Raw genomic sequence first — 18,571 nt, forward strand, 5'->3', positions numbered from 1 at the left:
AAAATAAATCATATTTCTAAATATTTGAACAAATATTGCCTTCACTGAAGCACAAGATGCTCTTTATAACATTTTTAAAATCATGTTAGATAACAAGATCATCAGGGTTTGAATAAACTCAAGTGCTGCTGTCATTAAAGCAAATGGGGAAAAAACATAATTCTGGAAATTTGCACCAAAATAAATAAAAATAATAATAAAAAATGTAATGTATCCTTGATGAACAAAAGGATACATTTCTTTCCAACAAAAAAGTACTAACTCAAAACTTTTGAACTATAGTGTATGTTTAATTCAATTTGAATTGAATTCCATATGCTGATAATATAATTTGTCATTTAAAAAATGCTACATTATAAAAACAGAAGCATTTGCACAGGTGGTTTTAGACTTTTGGACCACTGTGCATTTTAAAAAGTGAGACTCACAGGCTATGATGTTGATGTATCTGTTTTTGTGCTTGTTGTCAGGATGATTGGAGTGTTCTGATGTGATCTTCATATCTGCTGTGCAGCGCTGCACTTCCTACAACACACATACACACATACTGATGAGACATCGTGAATTTCATTTTCATCTAGTGTCATACAAAAAACCCTTTTCACAAGAGATAATACATACAGAAAAGAAAGACTTTACATAATCAAGAATACACAGTTAAATAAGCAACACCATTGCATCCAATAAAACAAATGCATCAAACATAAAGATAAACACAACACATTAAATAGAAACCAAACATACATTTACAAAGTAAACTAACTGAAAGCCAAGTTAAATATATGTTTAACTTCCTTTTAAAAATACTGAGTGTTCTAACTTTCCTAATATCTGATGGTAATGTATTCCAAAATTTTGGAACATAATTTATGAAAGCTGCATCACCAGAAGACCAATGAAAAGTGCATTAGCATACAGCAGCCACGTCTACTTGAAATGAAATCATTCATTCATTTTTCTGCATCTTTCTGGTTTAAAAAAGTTTGAATTTTAGCAATGTTCCTTAAAAAAGATTTTTTCACCTTATTAATCTGAGAATTAAAATTTAGATCTGAGTCTAGAATTACACCAAGACTTGTGACGTCTGAGCAAACCCAAGGAGTCAATTTAACCAATTTCTTGTTTGTGTGTGTGTGTGTGTATATATATATATATATATACATATATACATACACATATACAGTGGCATGCGAAAGTTTGGGAACCCCTTGCAGAATCTGTGAAAATGTGGATAATTTTACCAAAATAAGAGAGATCATACAAAATGCATGTTATTTTTTATTTAGTACTGTCCTGAGTAAGATATTTTCCATAAAAGATACATTAAGAGCCGGGGGGTGAAAACATTTGAACAGGATGTAGATGTCCAAATTTTTCTTATTTTGTTGAAATATCATATTTTTCCATTTAGTACTGCCCTTCTGATGCGACAGAAGATACTTGCATGTTTCCTGGAAGACAAATGAAGTACAATTTACCTTGATCTTCAAATTCAAAAAGTTTTCACCCCCGGCTCTTAATGCATCGTGTTTCCTTCAGGAACATCAGTGAATGTTTGAACCTTTTTTAATTGTTGTGTTTGAGTCCCTCAATCATCCTCAGTGTGAAAAGGTGGATCTCAAAATCATACAGTCACTGCTGGAAAGGGTTAAAATATGCAAAATATGCTGAAAAACTGAAGATTCTGCAGGACCTGGAGGATTTTTCTGAAGAACAGTGCTCAGTTTAACTGTTCAGAACAAACAAGGGACTCATGAACAACCATCAAAACAAAAAAACAGTCTTAGATCATTCAGGTAACCACACACAGTATTAAGAACCAAGGGTTCCCAAACTTTTGAATGTGGTTATTTTAATAATTTCAGCTATTTTTTTGTCTTGTGGACTATATGTAAACATCTTTTATGGAAAATATCTTACTCAGGACAGCACTAAATAAAAAATAACATGCATTTTGTATGATCTCTCTTATTTTGGTAAAATTATCCACATTTTCACAGATTCTGCAAGGGGTTCCCAAACTTTCGATCACCACTGTATATAGTACATACACAATATATATACATTTTTAATTTGCTGTTTTGGTTAACTGTAGTTTTATTTTCTTATCTAATACAATGATTTTCATATATTTTACATGTGACATACAGTATTATACACAACTGCTGTGCAATACCACAAATACTGTTTTTAATTAGCATGCAGGCATGTACAGCAGGTTCAGCAAAGCTAACATCCTGAGGCTGTTAACAGATCTCTCAATAAACACACAAGCACTTGACACATTCTATTAACAGCATGCAACCAATACGCTGAGATGTACTGGAACATACGAATTGGCTGGTTGTGTGTTTGGAGAGTGTGTGGACAAGTTTGTTTAAAACCACAAGACGTTTGAAAATCTGCCAGGGCTTTTTTAATAAGTCTCTTATCCATGCACCTGTGTGGTTTCTGGTTACCTGCACCTGAACTAACCTCACCAGCATTCTGAGAAGAGCTGATACTTCACAGAACATCGCAGGGTAAGTCAACATTTATGAGAGGATAGTCCATGACTGTCAATTCTATTCATATGTGACCTGTGATATCGTGTATGATGCTGGTTGTATAACACTGAAGAGTTTTTCATCTAGAAACCCATTTTACTTCCTTGAGTTAAAAAGTGCATTGAACAAGAACAACACAAAAGTTGCATTAGGAATTGTGAATGCAACTTTGCATTTGATAGAGAAAAGGAAAACACGTAGAAATAAATCAAGAGGATGAGCAGGATGTGGAGGCTAAAAGTCAAGTGCACCCTTGAGAGCAGATTCTCTTTAACTAAAGGAACATGATGCTTTTTTGTTTACTGTACTGACCAAATGGGGATGAAGCATGTTCCTGTTAAACTGTCACAAATTGTACATAATGTTATCTTGTACATACATTTTTATTCATTTGTTCCCCTACAAATCTATAAATACAATGTCATATGTTAAAAGCCATTTTTAAAAACCCTAGATTAAGTTAAAGTGGTTGTTATTTGGAATAATTTACTTGGTGAGGAAAAATAAAATCTGGGTTATTGTGGACCAATAAACCAAACATTGCTAGTTGTTTGCTATAATGTTGCAAACTTTATCCCACGATTTCTCCAGTAAAAAGTTTATCCCCTGTTGTCCTCTCACATCAAAACACAAACATTTGTTCAGAACTGTTTGGACTGTTTTCTCTTATAAAAGTGCTTGATCTGTGTATATTTCTCTCCTGATTCAGATGAGACAAAAAAAAAAAAAATTCATTGGAAAAAGCAATGTTATGGATAGAGGACTCAAGACACTTGAGTCCTGCTCATTGACTGGAGTGGTGTGGATTACTTGTGGATTATTATGATGTTTAGACTCTCATTCTGACGGCACCCATTCACTGCAGAGGATCCATTGGTGAGCAAGTGATGTAATGCTACATTTCTCCAAATTTGTTATGATGGAAAAAAACAAACTAATCTACATTTCAGAAGGCAAAAGGGTGAGTAAACTTTCAACAAATTTTCATTTTTGGGTGAACTATTTCTTTAAAATAAATAAATAAATAAACCTGTCATCCACTATTCTTCCCAGACTCTGATCTGTCTTCCTCTCTGGCGTTCTCCATTCACTCTTCTCTTGCTTTCAGATGAATGGCAAACTTCTCCAAGTGTCCTCTTCTTTTTTTCCCTTTCAGTCGCTTTTCTTTATTCCCCCCTAAAAAACTCATACCCGGGGCGTACATAATCCCTGTGCCTGTCCAGGCCTAGCCAATACCCTTCCTCTTCTCCCTGGCTCCCATGATCGCTGCCACCCCAGCCAGTGCTTTTTTTTCGGCCCAGGCTGCACAAAGCCACTTGTCAGGGGCCTGGAGGGCTCTGTCCAAAAGGGGTTTCGGCTCGGCTGTCTTCCCTCTTTTTCTCTGCTCAAGTAGTGGAGGCGAGAATGAAGGGATAGGAACCACAGAGGAATCCATTGAAGGGAAACAGCACCAGAAACCCCCCTTGGAACCACTTCCCAATGTCCATCAAGACACACACACTTTCAGAGGCATGCACTTCCCTGTGCCAATCAAGCCACTGTGGAACAAAGAGGCCAAGGGAGGCCCTTAGAAGAATCTTAGTGACCCACACACCTCCCCTTCTCTCCTCCTCTCATTCTCTCCTCTGAACGAGGGAAAATAGGAGACCTACTTTGAAACTAAATTGAAAGATGTTCCTTTGCATCATGACATGCAAGACATGGGCTACATTCACACAGTGTTCTATACTGACAAATGTATTTGTAGCAACAAAAAAAAAAACAATGCTGTCATTAAAAGCTTTAATTAAATTTGGATTTTCTGATTAGTTTTTTTTTTCAACTGCTTACACACATTTTCAAAACTTTGCCTCTTTTTTTTTCAAAACTTTACACACAAATCCAATAATTGCACACACAAAATGCTAAATACCTCACATCTCTTGCAAAACGAAGCGCTGCATTCAAAATAACACATCTCAAAAGCAAACATTTGCAAACACCTTTGCCATAATATTAATTCCTGTTAGTTTTTGTGTGTTACATAGAGAATAGTGTGTTGTGCTTTGCAAAAAGTGTTTTATGAAATTGAAAACTGAGTCAAAGGCCAAGTATTAATGTATGGTTTTGCAGATTTGAGACTCAGAAAATTTGAAACTCAAAGTTTGAGAGTCAGAAATTATGTGACAAGTAAAGATTTAGTGTGTAAGCAGTTGAAAAAAACTGTAATTAAATATACTTTGAAAATAGTTCTTCTGGTGGAAGGTATCAAAAATGAAAAAGATTAAAAAAAGAAAATGGTGTAATAAAATCCTATAAATAAAAACATGACAATTCAAGCGATCTGACCCAAAAATGAGTGGCTGGCTATCAGAATGAATGAATCAAAAATATTGATTTTTATGATTTATTTATTTATTTATTTTTAGCTAACATAACATGCTGTTATATATTATATTTAATTTTAATTTATTCAAGTAAACTCCCAAAATGAGTCTTTGAATATACAATGATTTTCATTTTTATTATTTTTATTATTTAATAATTTATTTGTAATAAGATACTGCTCCATGTTGTCTACATATTTATCAACAATGGCTTGAAAAACTATTTGAAATAAAAACTACTTGGAATTAGCAGCTATAGATTTGTGTAATATCTGCATAACTTACGCATGAAACAAAATAAAAAAGAGATTTTACAAATAAAAAAAGGAGATATTTCAGGGGTATTTTTGCCCCATATAATCTTAAATGTGGACCCTTTTTCAATTTTTATTTGCGTAAAATAAAATGTAAAAGGTAACAAATAAGGCAAATAAAAAAGGAAATATATAAATGGTAATATTGTTTTGTCATCCCTCATTCTGCTTGAAAATCTAAGAAAAAATCTGTAATGTTGGCACAGCCAAAGGTCTGAACATTTCAGAACCCTGTTCCACAGAGGACACATAAAACCAAGCATATGTGTGTGTGTGTGTGTGTGTGTGTACATGCAGCTCTGACCTGCAGGTGATCATCAGGGGCTAAACATCTCAGATCGTTCATTGTCATTCATCTGTGCCACTGACAGCACAAGCAGACGCTGTGGCCCAAGACCCAGTGGATAGTTAATTACAAGTCATCCTCCTACAAACTGTCTTCACATTAGTTTGACAGAATGTTGTTGTGGTTTTCTGGCTTCTGTGCCACACTAACACACACACACATCAGAGAGAGTCCAAAAAACTCGGTGTGAAAAAAGACAACGTTCAGATGGCCTAATTCATTCTGACACAGGCTGAGTTCAACTGGCTTTTCCTGTACGGCCACCTGCCAGAAATAACAAACATCCGCGGAGGGATCCCGGCCCAGCTGTTCACAGACAGACACCAGAACCCGTCAACAGAACCACTGCAGCGAGGCCGGGGGAACCACATGAGATAGGACCTGCCTGTGTTTACAAAAGTCTGAGGCAGTTTGCTGAGAGGGAAGATCTTACCTCAAACTCTTCTGAGAAGCCGTGTTGGTTGTTGGAGTAGAGTTCTGATACATGCTTGATAAACTGTTTAACAGGGATGGCCTCCATATCATCTGAAACAGAGAAAAAAAGAGATGTATCTGCCCTTTTGGTGTCTTATCTTGAGAAAACTATAAAACAGGAAATATCACAAAGACGACGCCATAGAAGCTCATCACCCTCACTGAGCCAATGATAGTAAACCTGTTAAAAATATACAAAATTTTGACTTTCCAATATTGAAACCTGCAATCCTTAACAGTGACATTTAATTTTGGATACATTTTTAAATATTTAAATAATTTTTAAATACAGCTATTACTATAACCATTGTTGGGGGTAACGCATTACAAGTAACGTGAGTTACGTAATCAGATTACTTTTTTTCAAGTCACTAACGCATTACTTTTTAATTTACAAGAAAATATCTCAGTTACTTTTTCAAAGTACACCAGTAACTTTGTTTTCCCATTTATTGACTGACAGCTCTCGTGTCCCCATGTTGGGAGAAACGTGTGTGCTGTGAGAACATGATGTTACTGTTGTTCTAGACTAAATGTGAATGTGCATTAATTCATCTCACTCGCAAAAATAGTATATACTCGCAGATATAGTATTCATCAAAATGAATTAAAACAGTGAAATGCAAACACAGAATATGACACAAACCATATTCTGGTACTTTATCAACCAAAGTAACGCAAAAGTAACGCAAATGTAACTTAACGCATTACTTTCCATAAAAAGTAACTAAGTAACGTAATTAGTTACTTTTTTTGGGAGTAACGCAATATTGTAATGCATTACTTTTAAAAGTAACATTCCCCAACACTGACTACAACTAATATTACTGTTTTATAATTATAATTTTTTTTATTGAACATTCAAAACTGCACCTTACGCCCGCAAAAGTAGCACACAAGTGTTTCCAGAGCTGGTACGGTGATCCTTCTTAACGGTAGCTACTGTGCTTTGATTGGTTGACTGGCTGATTAGATGATGTGTCAACTATGAGGAGTCTAAGAGGGTGAATGAAGGATCAAGTTTCAACTTCAGTCATGGTGAACAGAAAGACTGGCCAGATTCACACTCTCCAACTGACAGACACACAATAAGCTGACGGACTGTCCCTCAAATCTGGCTAAATACACACAAATAAATCTGTAAAGAGAAAAAACAACAACAAAAGTACCCAAATACACACACACACACCCACACACACACACACACACACAAACCAATAACGCTATAAAGCTTGAGTTTTTAAATCAGACAGAAAAAAGTCTGTAATCGTAGCCTTATTTACCAACTACCAACTAAAATATAGAATTATAATGAACATATAATTATACATATGTATAATACATAGAACATATGTATGGTTACTAATTACTATACTAATTACGACTATAATATAATATAATATTGCATCTCTTATGCTTAAGACTGTATTTATTTAAAAAAATTATGTAAAAACAATAATATGTGAATATATTTTAAAATGTAATTTATTCCTGTGATGCAAAGCTGAATTTTCAACAGTCATTACCTCAGTCTTCAGTGTCACATGATCCTTCAGAAATCATTCTAATAGCTCTAATTATATCTTAACTTGTTAACTTACTATTATTGTTTAAAACAATTGTATGGCATATTTGTTTGTGAAAAATATAATGCATTTCCTTCAAGATTCTTTTATGAAAGCTCAAAAGAACAGCATTTATTTGTTGCATTTATTTGGATAACATTATACATATCTATAAATATATTACTAACCTCAATTTTTTTAACAGTAGTGTATAATAATTAATTAAAAAAAACTTTACAACAACTTACATTTCCATGACCCGAGCCCAACACTATCTAAAGCTTCTGACACTAATAAAAGGCGATCCGCGCACCTTCTGTCTTTATCCTAAAGCGCCTACAACTGAATACAGCTAACAAACTAATTTTGGCACCCACGGATGCCAGAAACTAACTGGGAAATTCAGCCAGAAACTGAAGGCCCTATTTAGCAGGAAAGCGTCCATGTTTGAAAGGACAGTGAACTTGAAGCGCCATATGAGCCAGAGCCAGCAGAGAGAGAGGCTGCTGCCCACACTAAATGGATCTTTGTAAATACTGAGGCCAGCCCTCGCCAAGCTGGAACACAGATGCCCAAATTGGATCGAGGGCACTGTGCCACCGTTATTGTGAGCCGTGCCACAGCGTAACAATGAAAATTGCTTCCAATGAAGTGCTTATGGAAAACCATAAGCAAATCAATGGCTCTTGTTGCATTAAGATCTGGGTTCCACTACACTGACTAGCCCGGACCTGAAACCTTCAGACCCTGAAAATCACACACTGTCCGCCTCTGTTCCGCTAGGCTCTCCGCTAATGATTTACCCACATACACAACAGCAACGAGCCAACGTGAGATACAGGCCAGTCAGATGAAGCCGTTTTCTTGGCTCTAATCTTAATGGCTAATGTGTATGCGTGTAAAAGTGTGTGTACATGCGAATGGTCAAGATAAACAGCACTTGTCTTCTCTGTAAACCGCACAGACCCTGAACAGGCCACATTTCCTCAAACAGCAACTGTGTCTAAATTCATCAAACTCTTCATTATAGCGCACACTCATCAGATCCAGCTTACAGTAAACATGACAACAGGAACACCACTCCAAACTAATTATTCACCACTGGTTGCTAGGTCTTTGCTTCAGTGTTCTGAGTGGTTGCTAGGGTATCTGTAGCCTGGTAGTTGCTTGGGTGATTTGGGTGGTTGTTAGGATGCTGTTAGGTGGTTGCCAGGGTGTTGCTAGCCAGGTAGTTGTTTGGGTGTTTTGGATGGTTGCTAGGTCTTTTTTTGGTGGTTGCAGGGGTGTTCTGGGTGGTTGCTAGGGTGTTGCTATGTGGTTTCTAGGGCATTAATAGGGTGTCTTGAATAGTTGCCGGTGAGGAAATTTCTAGGTAGTTGCCAGGGTGTCTGTAGCCTGGTAGTTGTTTGGGTATTAGGACATTGTTAGGTGGTTTCCAGGGTGTTGCTAGCTAAACAGTTGCCTTGGTGTTGTGGGTGGTTGTTAAGGTATTGTTAGGTGGTTGCCAGGGCGTTGCTGGCCAGACAGTTGCTTTGGTGTTGCTGATGGTTGTTAGAGTGTTGTGGGTGGTTGCAGGAGTGTTCTGAGTAGTTGCTAGGGTGCTGAGGCATTGCTAGGTGTTGTGGGTAGTTTCATGTGGTTGTCAGGATCGTTCTAGGTGGTTGCCAGGGTGTTGCTAGCTAGGTAGTTGCTTGGGTGTTTGGACATTGGGTTACACTTTATTTTAAGGTGTCATTGTAATAGTTTAATTATACATTTAAATACTGAGTAATATTAATTAACCTCATGTACTTAATATATGGTTAGGGTTAGGGTTAGGATTTCGCTTAGGGTTACTTGCATGTAATTACACATGATTAATTGTTATTATTATAGTAAGTACATGTAACATGCTTAACAAGGACACCTTAAAATAAACTGTTACCGGGTATTGTTAGGTGGTTTCCAGGGATTTTCTAGCCAGGCAGTAGCTTGGGCGTTATTGGTGGTTGCTGGGGTGTTTATGGTGTGTTGTTGAAGGTTGCTAGGTTTTTGTGTAGTGGTTGCAGGAGTGTTCTGAGTGGTTGTTATGTTGTTGCTAAGTGGGCATTGCTAGAATGTCATCAGAATGTTAAAGTTGGCTGTGAGGACATTTCTAGGTAATTGCCAGGGTATTGGTAGCTGGGTAGTTGTTTGGGTAATTAAGGGGACATTGTTAGGTGGTTTCCAAGGTGTAGCTAGGCAGACAGTTGCTTGTTGTTGGTGGTTGTTTGGGTGATGTGGATGGTTGCTAGGTCTTTGTGTGGTTGTTTCAGGCATGTTCTAAGTGGTTGTCAGGATATTTCTCAGAGGTTGCTAGAGCTTAGTGTTATCAAAAGTACTGACTTTGGTACGAGTTGGTACTGCAGTTTTAAAAATGTCCATTTCCTGCTAACATTTGAGCGGATTCTTAAACAGCACTAATTGGCCATCGTGTTTATGCGCTCAACAGATATGACTGTGATTGGCTTCAAAGATCATCGCTTCACGCTCTCAGCAAGCGCTCACACAGAAGCACATAGGAGCGTTTGAAAACCACGTCTTTCAGGCGGCTTTCAAATGCTCCTATGTGCTCAAATGTTAGCGGGAAAATGGACGTTTTTAAAATTGCAGTATCAACTGGTCCCGAAGTCGGTATTTTGACAACACTACTAGGGCTTTTCCAGCGAGCCAGGTGATTGCTAGGGCATTAATAGGGTGTTTTGATTGGTTGCCAGAGTACTGATGGGGTTTTGAGGATGTGGTTTCTGAAGTATTCTAAATGTTTTGCTATGATGTTGCTAATTGATTGCTAGGGCATTGCTAGAGTGCTGTGGGTAGTTTGTCAGGGTATTATAAGGGTGTCATGGGGGCTGACAAAGCTATTGGGGATGATTGGTAGGTCTTTGCTTGATGGTTGCTGGAATGTTGTGAGTAGTTGATAGGGTGTTACTAAATGGCTGCTAGGGGATTAGGGTGTTGTAGGTGGTTGTCAGGACATTACTAGGTGATTGCTAGAGCTTTACTAACCGGGTAGTTGCTCAGGTGTTGTTGGTGGGTGCTAGGGTGTTGCTAGGCAGTTTCTAGGTTGTTGTTGCTGGTTGTCAGGCATTGCTAGGATGTTCTGGGTGGTTGTTATTCCTTCAATGGAAGTCTAGGGGATTGTTTTTGCCCATTTCATAAGTTTGATTATTTAGAAAAGTAAGTAGTAGAATTTGACGTATTATTCGCCATGTGCCTGTAGTAGTACATGGTATGGGAGGAAGTCTAATACTTAATCCCAAAGTGTCTGAGTCCCACGATGGTCCATGTGACAAACGTGTCTGTGTGTACAGTCTATATACAACAGGGTAGACACGAAGTGAATGCTGAGACCAAATGAGTCCAATAGATGGTACTGCGCATGTTGAATTCGTCTGTTCACACTCATCCACAGTTAAGTATACTTTGAAAGCAGGGCAGACAAGGCTATGCACAAGATGGAGTGGAACATAGAGAATGAAGTATACCCAGGCCTTTAGGGCTAGGAGTTCCAAATAGTAAAAATGCAAGCACAACACAATATCAGAAACAACAAGAGAAAAAGAAAAGAAAAAAAAACAAAAAACATATGAAATCAACCAAAAGGTGGCGCTACAACCTGCACCTCATGCTTGTGAACACAGCTGTTTTCCTCCCAGTCTCCCAGAAGCTGAAAACATCATTAGAGCCACTTCATGTCAGAATCAATGCAGCAATGGATTTTTAGATTCTACACTAATAGCACAGAATAACAGTTTGTAGAGAGTGCAGAGTTAGAGTCTATTCCACACAAACACACACAATGAGAAGACAGCCACAGCTTTGTTCAATCTTAGCACTGTTAAAAATCGTATGTAATCCAACCTTTTACCCATAACGCAAAGTAAGCAAGAAAGACACATGCATACGATGTTTCATATCACTGTATTGACATTAGATCACATCAAAGCACCTGTTATCTATGACTTCTTCCGCACCTGAAGTGGAGTGTGTCTTTAGGTCATATGTAAGTGTTTGACTGATCTGAGATCTGTTAGAAATCTCCTACCTAGGATTGGGATGACCGGGATGCTCTCATTGGGTACAACTCTGGGCGAATTACTGTCTTCGACGTAGAAATGAGCCGTTTGGAAACACCTCCTGCGGAAGAGAGACAGTGCTGTAATGGCCGTTCAACACTGCTTTAGAGTTTCCATGAAGTGTGGTTTAGGTAACAATCCTAACACACATGCTGTTGGGTACGTATGGCAAGATCAAGATGAACTTTGAACCTTCTCTTCAAAGAGCAAGTCAAACACTCCAAACAGAGATTACAGCCTTACACTTCAAACACACTGTAGAGTGTCAATACACATGAAAAAAAGGAAACATGTTCACAAACCTGTATGGTTTGTATTCTGTGGAATACAAAAGTAGTTATTTTATAGCAAGCTGTCCAAACAGTTCTTTTCATCCATACTTTTATGAGTTTTATGGGGCCATTTTTGTCCATTCATTAGTCCTTTTCCTCTGTAGAGAAAGAACAGCTTGAACATTCTGCTAAACTTTTCCTTTTGTGTTCCACATCAGAAATTAAGTCATAGAGATTTGGAACTGAGTGATTTAAGTGAGTGAATGATAAGAGAATTATAATTAATGTAAATGTAAATTATAATTAAGTTTTAATTTAAATTCTAATTAGAAAAATATATATTATTAGAAAAAAAATTAACATTTCTGTAATAATTATTTTTTATTATAATTATAATAAATTTAAATAATTTACCTTTGAGGACATTTCCTGATGCCCCCTTATGGAGGTTTTGTTAGATTAAGCTAAGTTTTGTGTATTTTTTTTCCCCCTGCAAAACATAAACCCACACACTTTTTTATTCCTAAAATCCACGTGGAACATTTTCTATCTATGCATTTTAAACTAAAACGTCTATCAGCTGTCTGCATGAAGTCCATTTAGAACATAACACACCAAATTACAACGTAAACAAACTGTTAAAGAAACCTGGACTGTCAGGATGAATTATTGGCAGTTGTTTCCAGTTTGAGAGCTGTAAACTGGTTTTACCTCTTTCTTTCACTTTGCAAAAAAAAGCGATAATCAGGTAAGAAACAAAATCCATAGAAACAAACAGAAAGAGAAAGACAGCGAAAGATTAAAAGGTTGTTCTTAAGTTACAAAAACTCCAAGGTTTGAACGTCAACTCCATAAGCCAGCAGGAGTCTCGTCTGTCCTACCTGTACTTGATGCACAGCAGAGAACATAAGCTGTTCATCCCTGCAAAGAACGAGGGATTTTAGGAGAGGTGAGTGACTGTAGGCTCCGCATGCTGCCGCTGAGCAAACAGAGCAGTGAACGAGCAATGAGAGAACGAGAGAGAGAGGGGGTGGAGAAGGGCTGGTCCTGGTGTATCACATGCACAGCGCTTTACACAAGAACTAGAGCTGCTGGGGTCAGACGTGAACAGTTCACTGATCCCAGATCAGTCCAGAACTGATCTGATAAACCACAGACACCTGCTGCCTTTCCCTCTGGACACATACACACACACACACACCCTTCCAGATGGACACTCCTTTGTGTCCAACTACTCCATTCATGCGTTGAACTCTTTTTAACTCTTCTTTCTGTCCTAGAGAATTAAGAATACCAAAAAAATACACAATAAATAAAGCCCTGGCTTAAGAGCGTCAGAGAAACCCTCCCTGCAGGCACTGAGAACCTACATGCTCAACGGGTCTGATCTGTAGAACAAAAGCAGAGCCAGGGCAGTCAGGAAATGCTTTAGGTATTTATAATATAGATAATTATCACTCAACTTCAACCAGTCCAACTGGACATTATGCTAAGGGATTTCATTCAGCTTCAAAAGAACAATTGCATTGTTTAACACAATGATTTTTATCATTAAATAGATCTGAGGAAAATGTATAAAACATTTCAATGTGGTGCGAGACAGTGATTAAGTGCTTGTCTGTGTGTCTCAGTGAGCTGCTTGCTGTATTCATACTGTAGGCAGCTACAGTCAAGAGGTTTCATCACACAAACTCCTAAATGACTGATTCGGAAAACAAACTTTACAAACTGTATGCAGCAACTCCAAGAGGCTCACAAATAAAAGTGCATGGGAAACACATTTGACTTCAAAAGAGTCTGACATTTGCATGTTGCTAAGATATCAACACAACTGACACAACAATGTTTTTTAGTCCATTTGTAATTGGAATGCAATAGATTAGCATATTTTGGTAGTGAATCTATTTACATATATATGATGTATACATATATTTTTCTTAACCCATTGTTATTGAAATTGCACATGCACATGTGGGAAGACATATTCACTTGTATGCTGGTGTGAACATATGGTGAGACATACATAAACGCATGTACGCATGCCACACACACACACACACTCACGCTCTCACACACTCGCAGTGACAGAAGGTAAGGATATCTGATCTGATACAGATTTAGACATTAGCGTGTAGTGCTGAGGGTAATCTCAGTCAGTCTACTGAACAGATTACACTTAAAGACCCCCCCCAACACACACACGCACAACAACAATCATTAGGAGAAGTTTACGAGTGTTGTGATCATATTAATGACTGAATGTTACAGCTGTATTAATTCCCAGGAGATTCACAAAGCATTTCCCTATATTCTAAGCATTTGATCAACTAGAAACAGCATCAAATACAAGTTTATGTCTCATTTCTTAGTGTGCATGTTAATTATAGTTGTCTTCATCATGACTATGAGTGCTATGACAGGTGTATGTTCTCTCTGGAGAGGTTTCTCAAGTGTGTTTGCGTGGATGTGTGTGTTTTCAAGCAGTAGAGGATTTGGCTGTGGTTACACAGCTCAAAATATTTCACGACCCCCTGCTACTGCATAGCCCTTGAGCTCCAGAGGAGGGAGCAGATGGCCGTTTTTGGCCCAGGGCAGAGAGCCCAGACCTGGGGAGACAGTCCTGGCACAGGCCTGCTCCAGAGCTGGTTGCTAAACCGAGACATCGTGTGATCAAAACCCCTGAGAGACTTTATCAGCTGGCCACTAGAGAGGAGAACATATCCAGAGAGGCACATGAGTGCAAACAGACAAACACAAACACACGTTCAACTACACTGACCTTCAGAATTTGGGATCAGTAAGATTTTGAATGTTTTTAAGAAGTCTCTTCTGTTAATCAAGGCTGCACTTATTTGATCAAAAATACAGAAAAAACAGTAATATTGTGAAATATTATTACAATTTAAAATATCAGTTTTCTATTTTAAAATACTTTGAAATATAATTTATTCCTGTGATGCAAAGTTGAATTTTCAGCATCATTATTCATTACTCCAGTCTTCAGTGTCACAGGATCCTTCTAATATGCTGATTATTATGTTGGAAACAAACTGTCTAATATTTTTTCACTGTATGAAGACTTTTTGAGTATAATATGTTTACTTTAGATTGCTATCCTCACGTACATGAATTAACTATAGTGTCCCGCAACCACAGTCGATCTCCAGGAGCAGGGTTTGTAACGCTCTGACCCGGATAACTCTTAAAATCCATGAAATGAAAGAGACGGAAAACGGAAACTTGGTGTCCCACACATTTTAATGGTTGGTACTCTTAAACGCTCTCCTCTCATACATGAGAGATTAACTCTTTCTTGGCGTTACAAACAAAAGTAAAGACAAAATAATAACAAGACGGTAGAGCGGAATTATCATCCGTGGTGGTTCTCATTTCAGTCACGTAGTCCTTCTACGTCATCACCATATAGTGCATGTTATAAATGAAGTGATCAGTCTCTTAAAGGGCACACCGCACAATAATGTGATGCATGCAAATACATAGTTTTGGCCGTTACAGGTTGGGCACTCCTGCTTTAAACTATAATCATATTTCACAATTTTACTGTTTTATTGTATTTTTTGATTAAATAAAAACGTTGAGCTTCAGAGATATCTTTCTAAAACATTAAACAAATCTTACCAACTCTAAACACTTGAAAGGTAGTTTACACACTATAACACACACACACACACACACACATATATATATATATATATATTTTGTTTGAAGCCACATTCCCTCAGTCTGAGGTGTGACCATGGAAACTGGGCCCCGAGAGCCATTTCTATAGCACCTCAATGGCTTCAGAGGTGCCCTAAGGGAAGAGTACGACCTCTCTCTATCTTACTTACCGTCACAAGAGATACATCACCCACACTTTACACATGCTGCACACACACACACACACACACACACACACACACACACAGGCTTGCTTAAGACTAACTGCTTTTCATTCCAGCCCTCGGGGCCTAGGGGATGCCATGAGCCCCAGAGTGATAAACTACCATCTACAGGATTCAAACGGACACAACATAACAGCCATCCATCTGTGTGACTCCCCGGGATTCAATCAAAGAATCAGGAAATCAGTGATTCATTCAGAGAGTCAGTCAGTTTGTCAGAGATTCATTGAGTCTGAACGCGGCAGTGAATGTGTCAGTTTGGATGAGAGTCTCACCTCCAGTAAACGAGGACTGCCAGCAGCAGAATGAGGCAGAGGAAGGTGAGCGCCGACACCACCACCAGAGGAATAATCCACTCCATCCGTGCTGAGGCAGGCACTGGGTGCATGCTGGAGACTATGGTACGCTCTGAAACACACACACACACACACACACATTACTATCAACACACCGAACAAATAGCAAACAGAGGCTGTTTCAAAATCTATTTAGCCAACAATTATCATTATCATCATCATCAATAAAAATACACTTGCAATAAATTCATACAATTACATTATTAAATTATTCATAATATAATATAAAATTTAATTAGATGAACAAATTGCTGAAATTTAATTCAAAAACATTTATTTTACACAAAATTTACTAAAAATTCAAAATAATGTTTACAAAACATTCAAAACAAATGCAAAAGTAATTCAATTAATTATAACAATATCAACATTAATTATCATTATCTATTACCTATTATTATTAATAACTTTTATTTTTATTATTAAACTTGCAATAATTTAATAATAAAGTACATTACTAATTTATTCAAAATATAATCATTTAGATTAAGAAATTTCTAAAATGCAATAAACTTGTATTTTTACACAATATTTACTTAACATTCAAAATACAAAATACATTACTTAACAATATCAATAATACTACTACTTCTACTACTACTGATAATTATTATTATTAATAATAATATCAACATTATTTATTATTATTTGTAATAGCAAACACAATAAATATAATAACAATATGAATACAATTTTGGTAATAAAAAAAACAACATTATTAAATTATAATACAATAATATATGGTTTAACTGCTGAAATTAATATATATATGTATATATATTAAAATAGCTGAAATAGACATTTATTTTACACAACATTTACTCAACATTCAAAATAAGTTGTTACTAAACATTCAAAATAAATGCAAAAATTCTTAAAATGATCCACAGACTCAGATCCTGAACATAAGAACAGAGAGATCAGAAACCTGCAGCCCCCCTCGGGTGGTCCAGGACAGCATGCTGCTAACTAATCCATGCTGCTACAGCCTCAGCATGGTCAGACTCAGACCCGCAGTCACGCGAGGAACAGCACTCAGACACACACACACACACACACACACACACACACACACACACACACACACATGTTGGGTTTCCATGTTTTATGGGGACATCCCATAGGCGTAATGGTTTTTATACTGTACAATCTGTATGTGCTATTGCCCTACACCAACCCTACACCTAAACTTAGCCCTCACAGGAAACATGCTGCATTTTTAGATTTTCAAAAAACTTTATGCTGTATGATTTATAAGCTTGTTTCCTCATGGGGACCAAAAAATGTCCCCACAAGATTAAGATTTACTGGTATTACTATCCTTGTGGGGACATTTGGTCCCCAGGACGTGATGAATACCAGGTGCACACACACACACACACACACACACACACACACACACACTGGATGAACATAACTCCAGTGCCATAGAGCTAAATATGGAGTTTCTCTGTTTCTATCTTGTTTTTTTTAACTCCCTGCAGCTGAAAATGTTTTCTGCTCTCATCCTCTCTGGACCGGAAAACTAGGCCAACCCTCTGCCTCCAAAACAAATAGAGGGGACGGAAAGCAAGATGGAAGGATGAGAAGAGGGGAGATGAGGAAGAGGGAGAGACAAAGAGAAACTGAGAAAGATGGGAAATAAAGGACAAATAAATGAGAGTGATAGAGGGAAATGAAACCATCATTGCACAGGGGTTGCAAACAGGACCACAAAACACAAGAACTGAATGTTTATTGAGAAAAAAAATTAATTTTATGTTTCCTGCTGAAAAGATGAGTGCTGCTTCAGATGCAAAACTTGCCAAAACAATGCTAGCATGATGTGAAAGGTTGCTATGTGGTTGCTAGGGTGGTATGAAAGGCTGGGCAAAGACAAAAGAGTACACATGCAGGCCACTATGATATTATGGTCTCTGGATATAACTTAGATTTCTCATTCCAAGTAAAAATGTCATGCGGCGTAACCATCAAGTAAAAAGTAATGACATTAATTTCTTACATCTTGAATACATGAGAGTGTACACATCTTAATCACTATTTCTACTTAAATAAATAAATAAATAAAATAAGGTAAAATGCATTATTTAAAAAAAAAAGAAAGAATTGTTATGCTGTTAAGTTTTTGAGAGTTGCACCACATGACATTTTAAAACTGAACTAACATTGCCTTGACATAAAGAGATCAAATGATCTGATATTTATCTGAGATGTTTCTGCATTTTGGTCACACCACATGACTTTGGCCGTCATTGTTTTTCTCATGTTTTTTTTCATCATTATAATATCAGGACAGCTGTATCACCCTGACATTTTTCACTTTATTGAAT

The 18,571-nt window shown here is 37.2% G+C and overlaps 1 protein-coding gene across 1 annotated transcript in view; it reads right to left on the reverse strand.

The window, feature by feature from the left end:
• The window catches only part of LOC306854847 (receptor-type tyrosine-protein phosphatase gamma-like), a 274,645-nt gene that overhangs the window by 12,272 nt on the left and 243,802 nt on the right, over positions 1–18,571 (reverse strand). Inside the window, exons 13-16 of the mRNA XM_079393096.1 lie at positions 16,161–16,293; positions 11,678–11,769; positions 6,006–6,097; positions 429–525 (exon numbers count right to left, since the gene is read on the reverse strand). Of these exons, the coding sequence (XP_079249222.1) occupies positions 429–525; positions 6,006–6,097; positions 11,678–11,769; positions 16,161–16,293 (414 nt within the window). The remainder of the gene's footprint in view (positions 1–428; positions 526–6,005; positions 6,098–11,677; positions 11,770–16,160; positions 16,294–18,571) is intronic.

The sequence above is a fragment of the Barbus barbus genome, assembly GCF_936440315.1.
Source record: "Barbus barbus genome assembly, chromosome: 35".
In the NCBI taxonomy this organism is placed as follows: domain Eukaryota; kingdom Metazoa; phylum Chordata; class Actinopteri; order Cypriniformes; family Cyprinidae; genus Barbus; species Barbus barbus.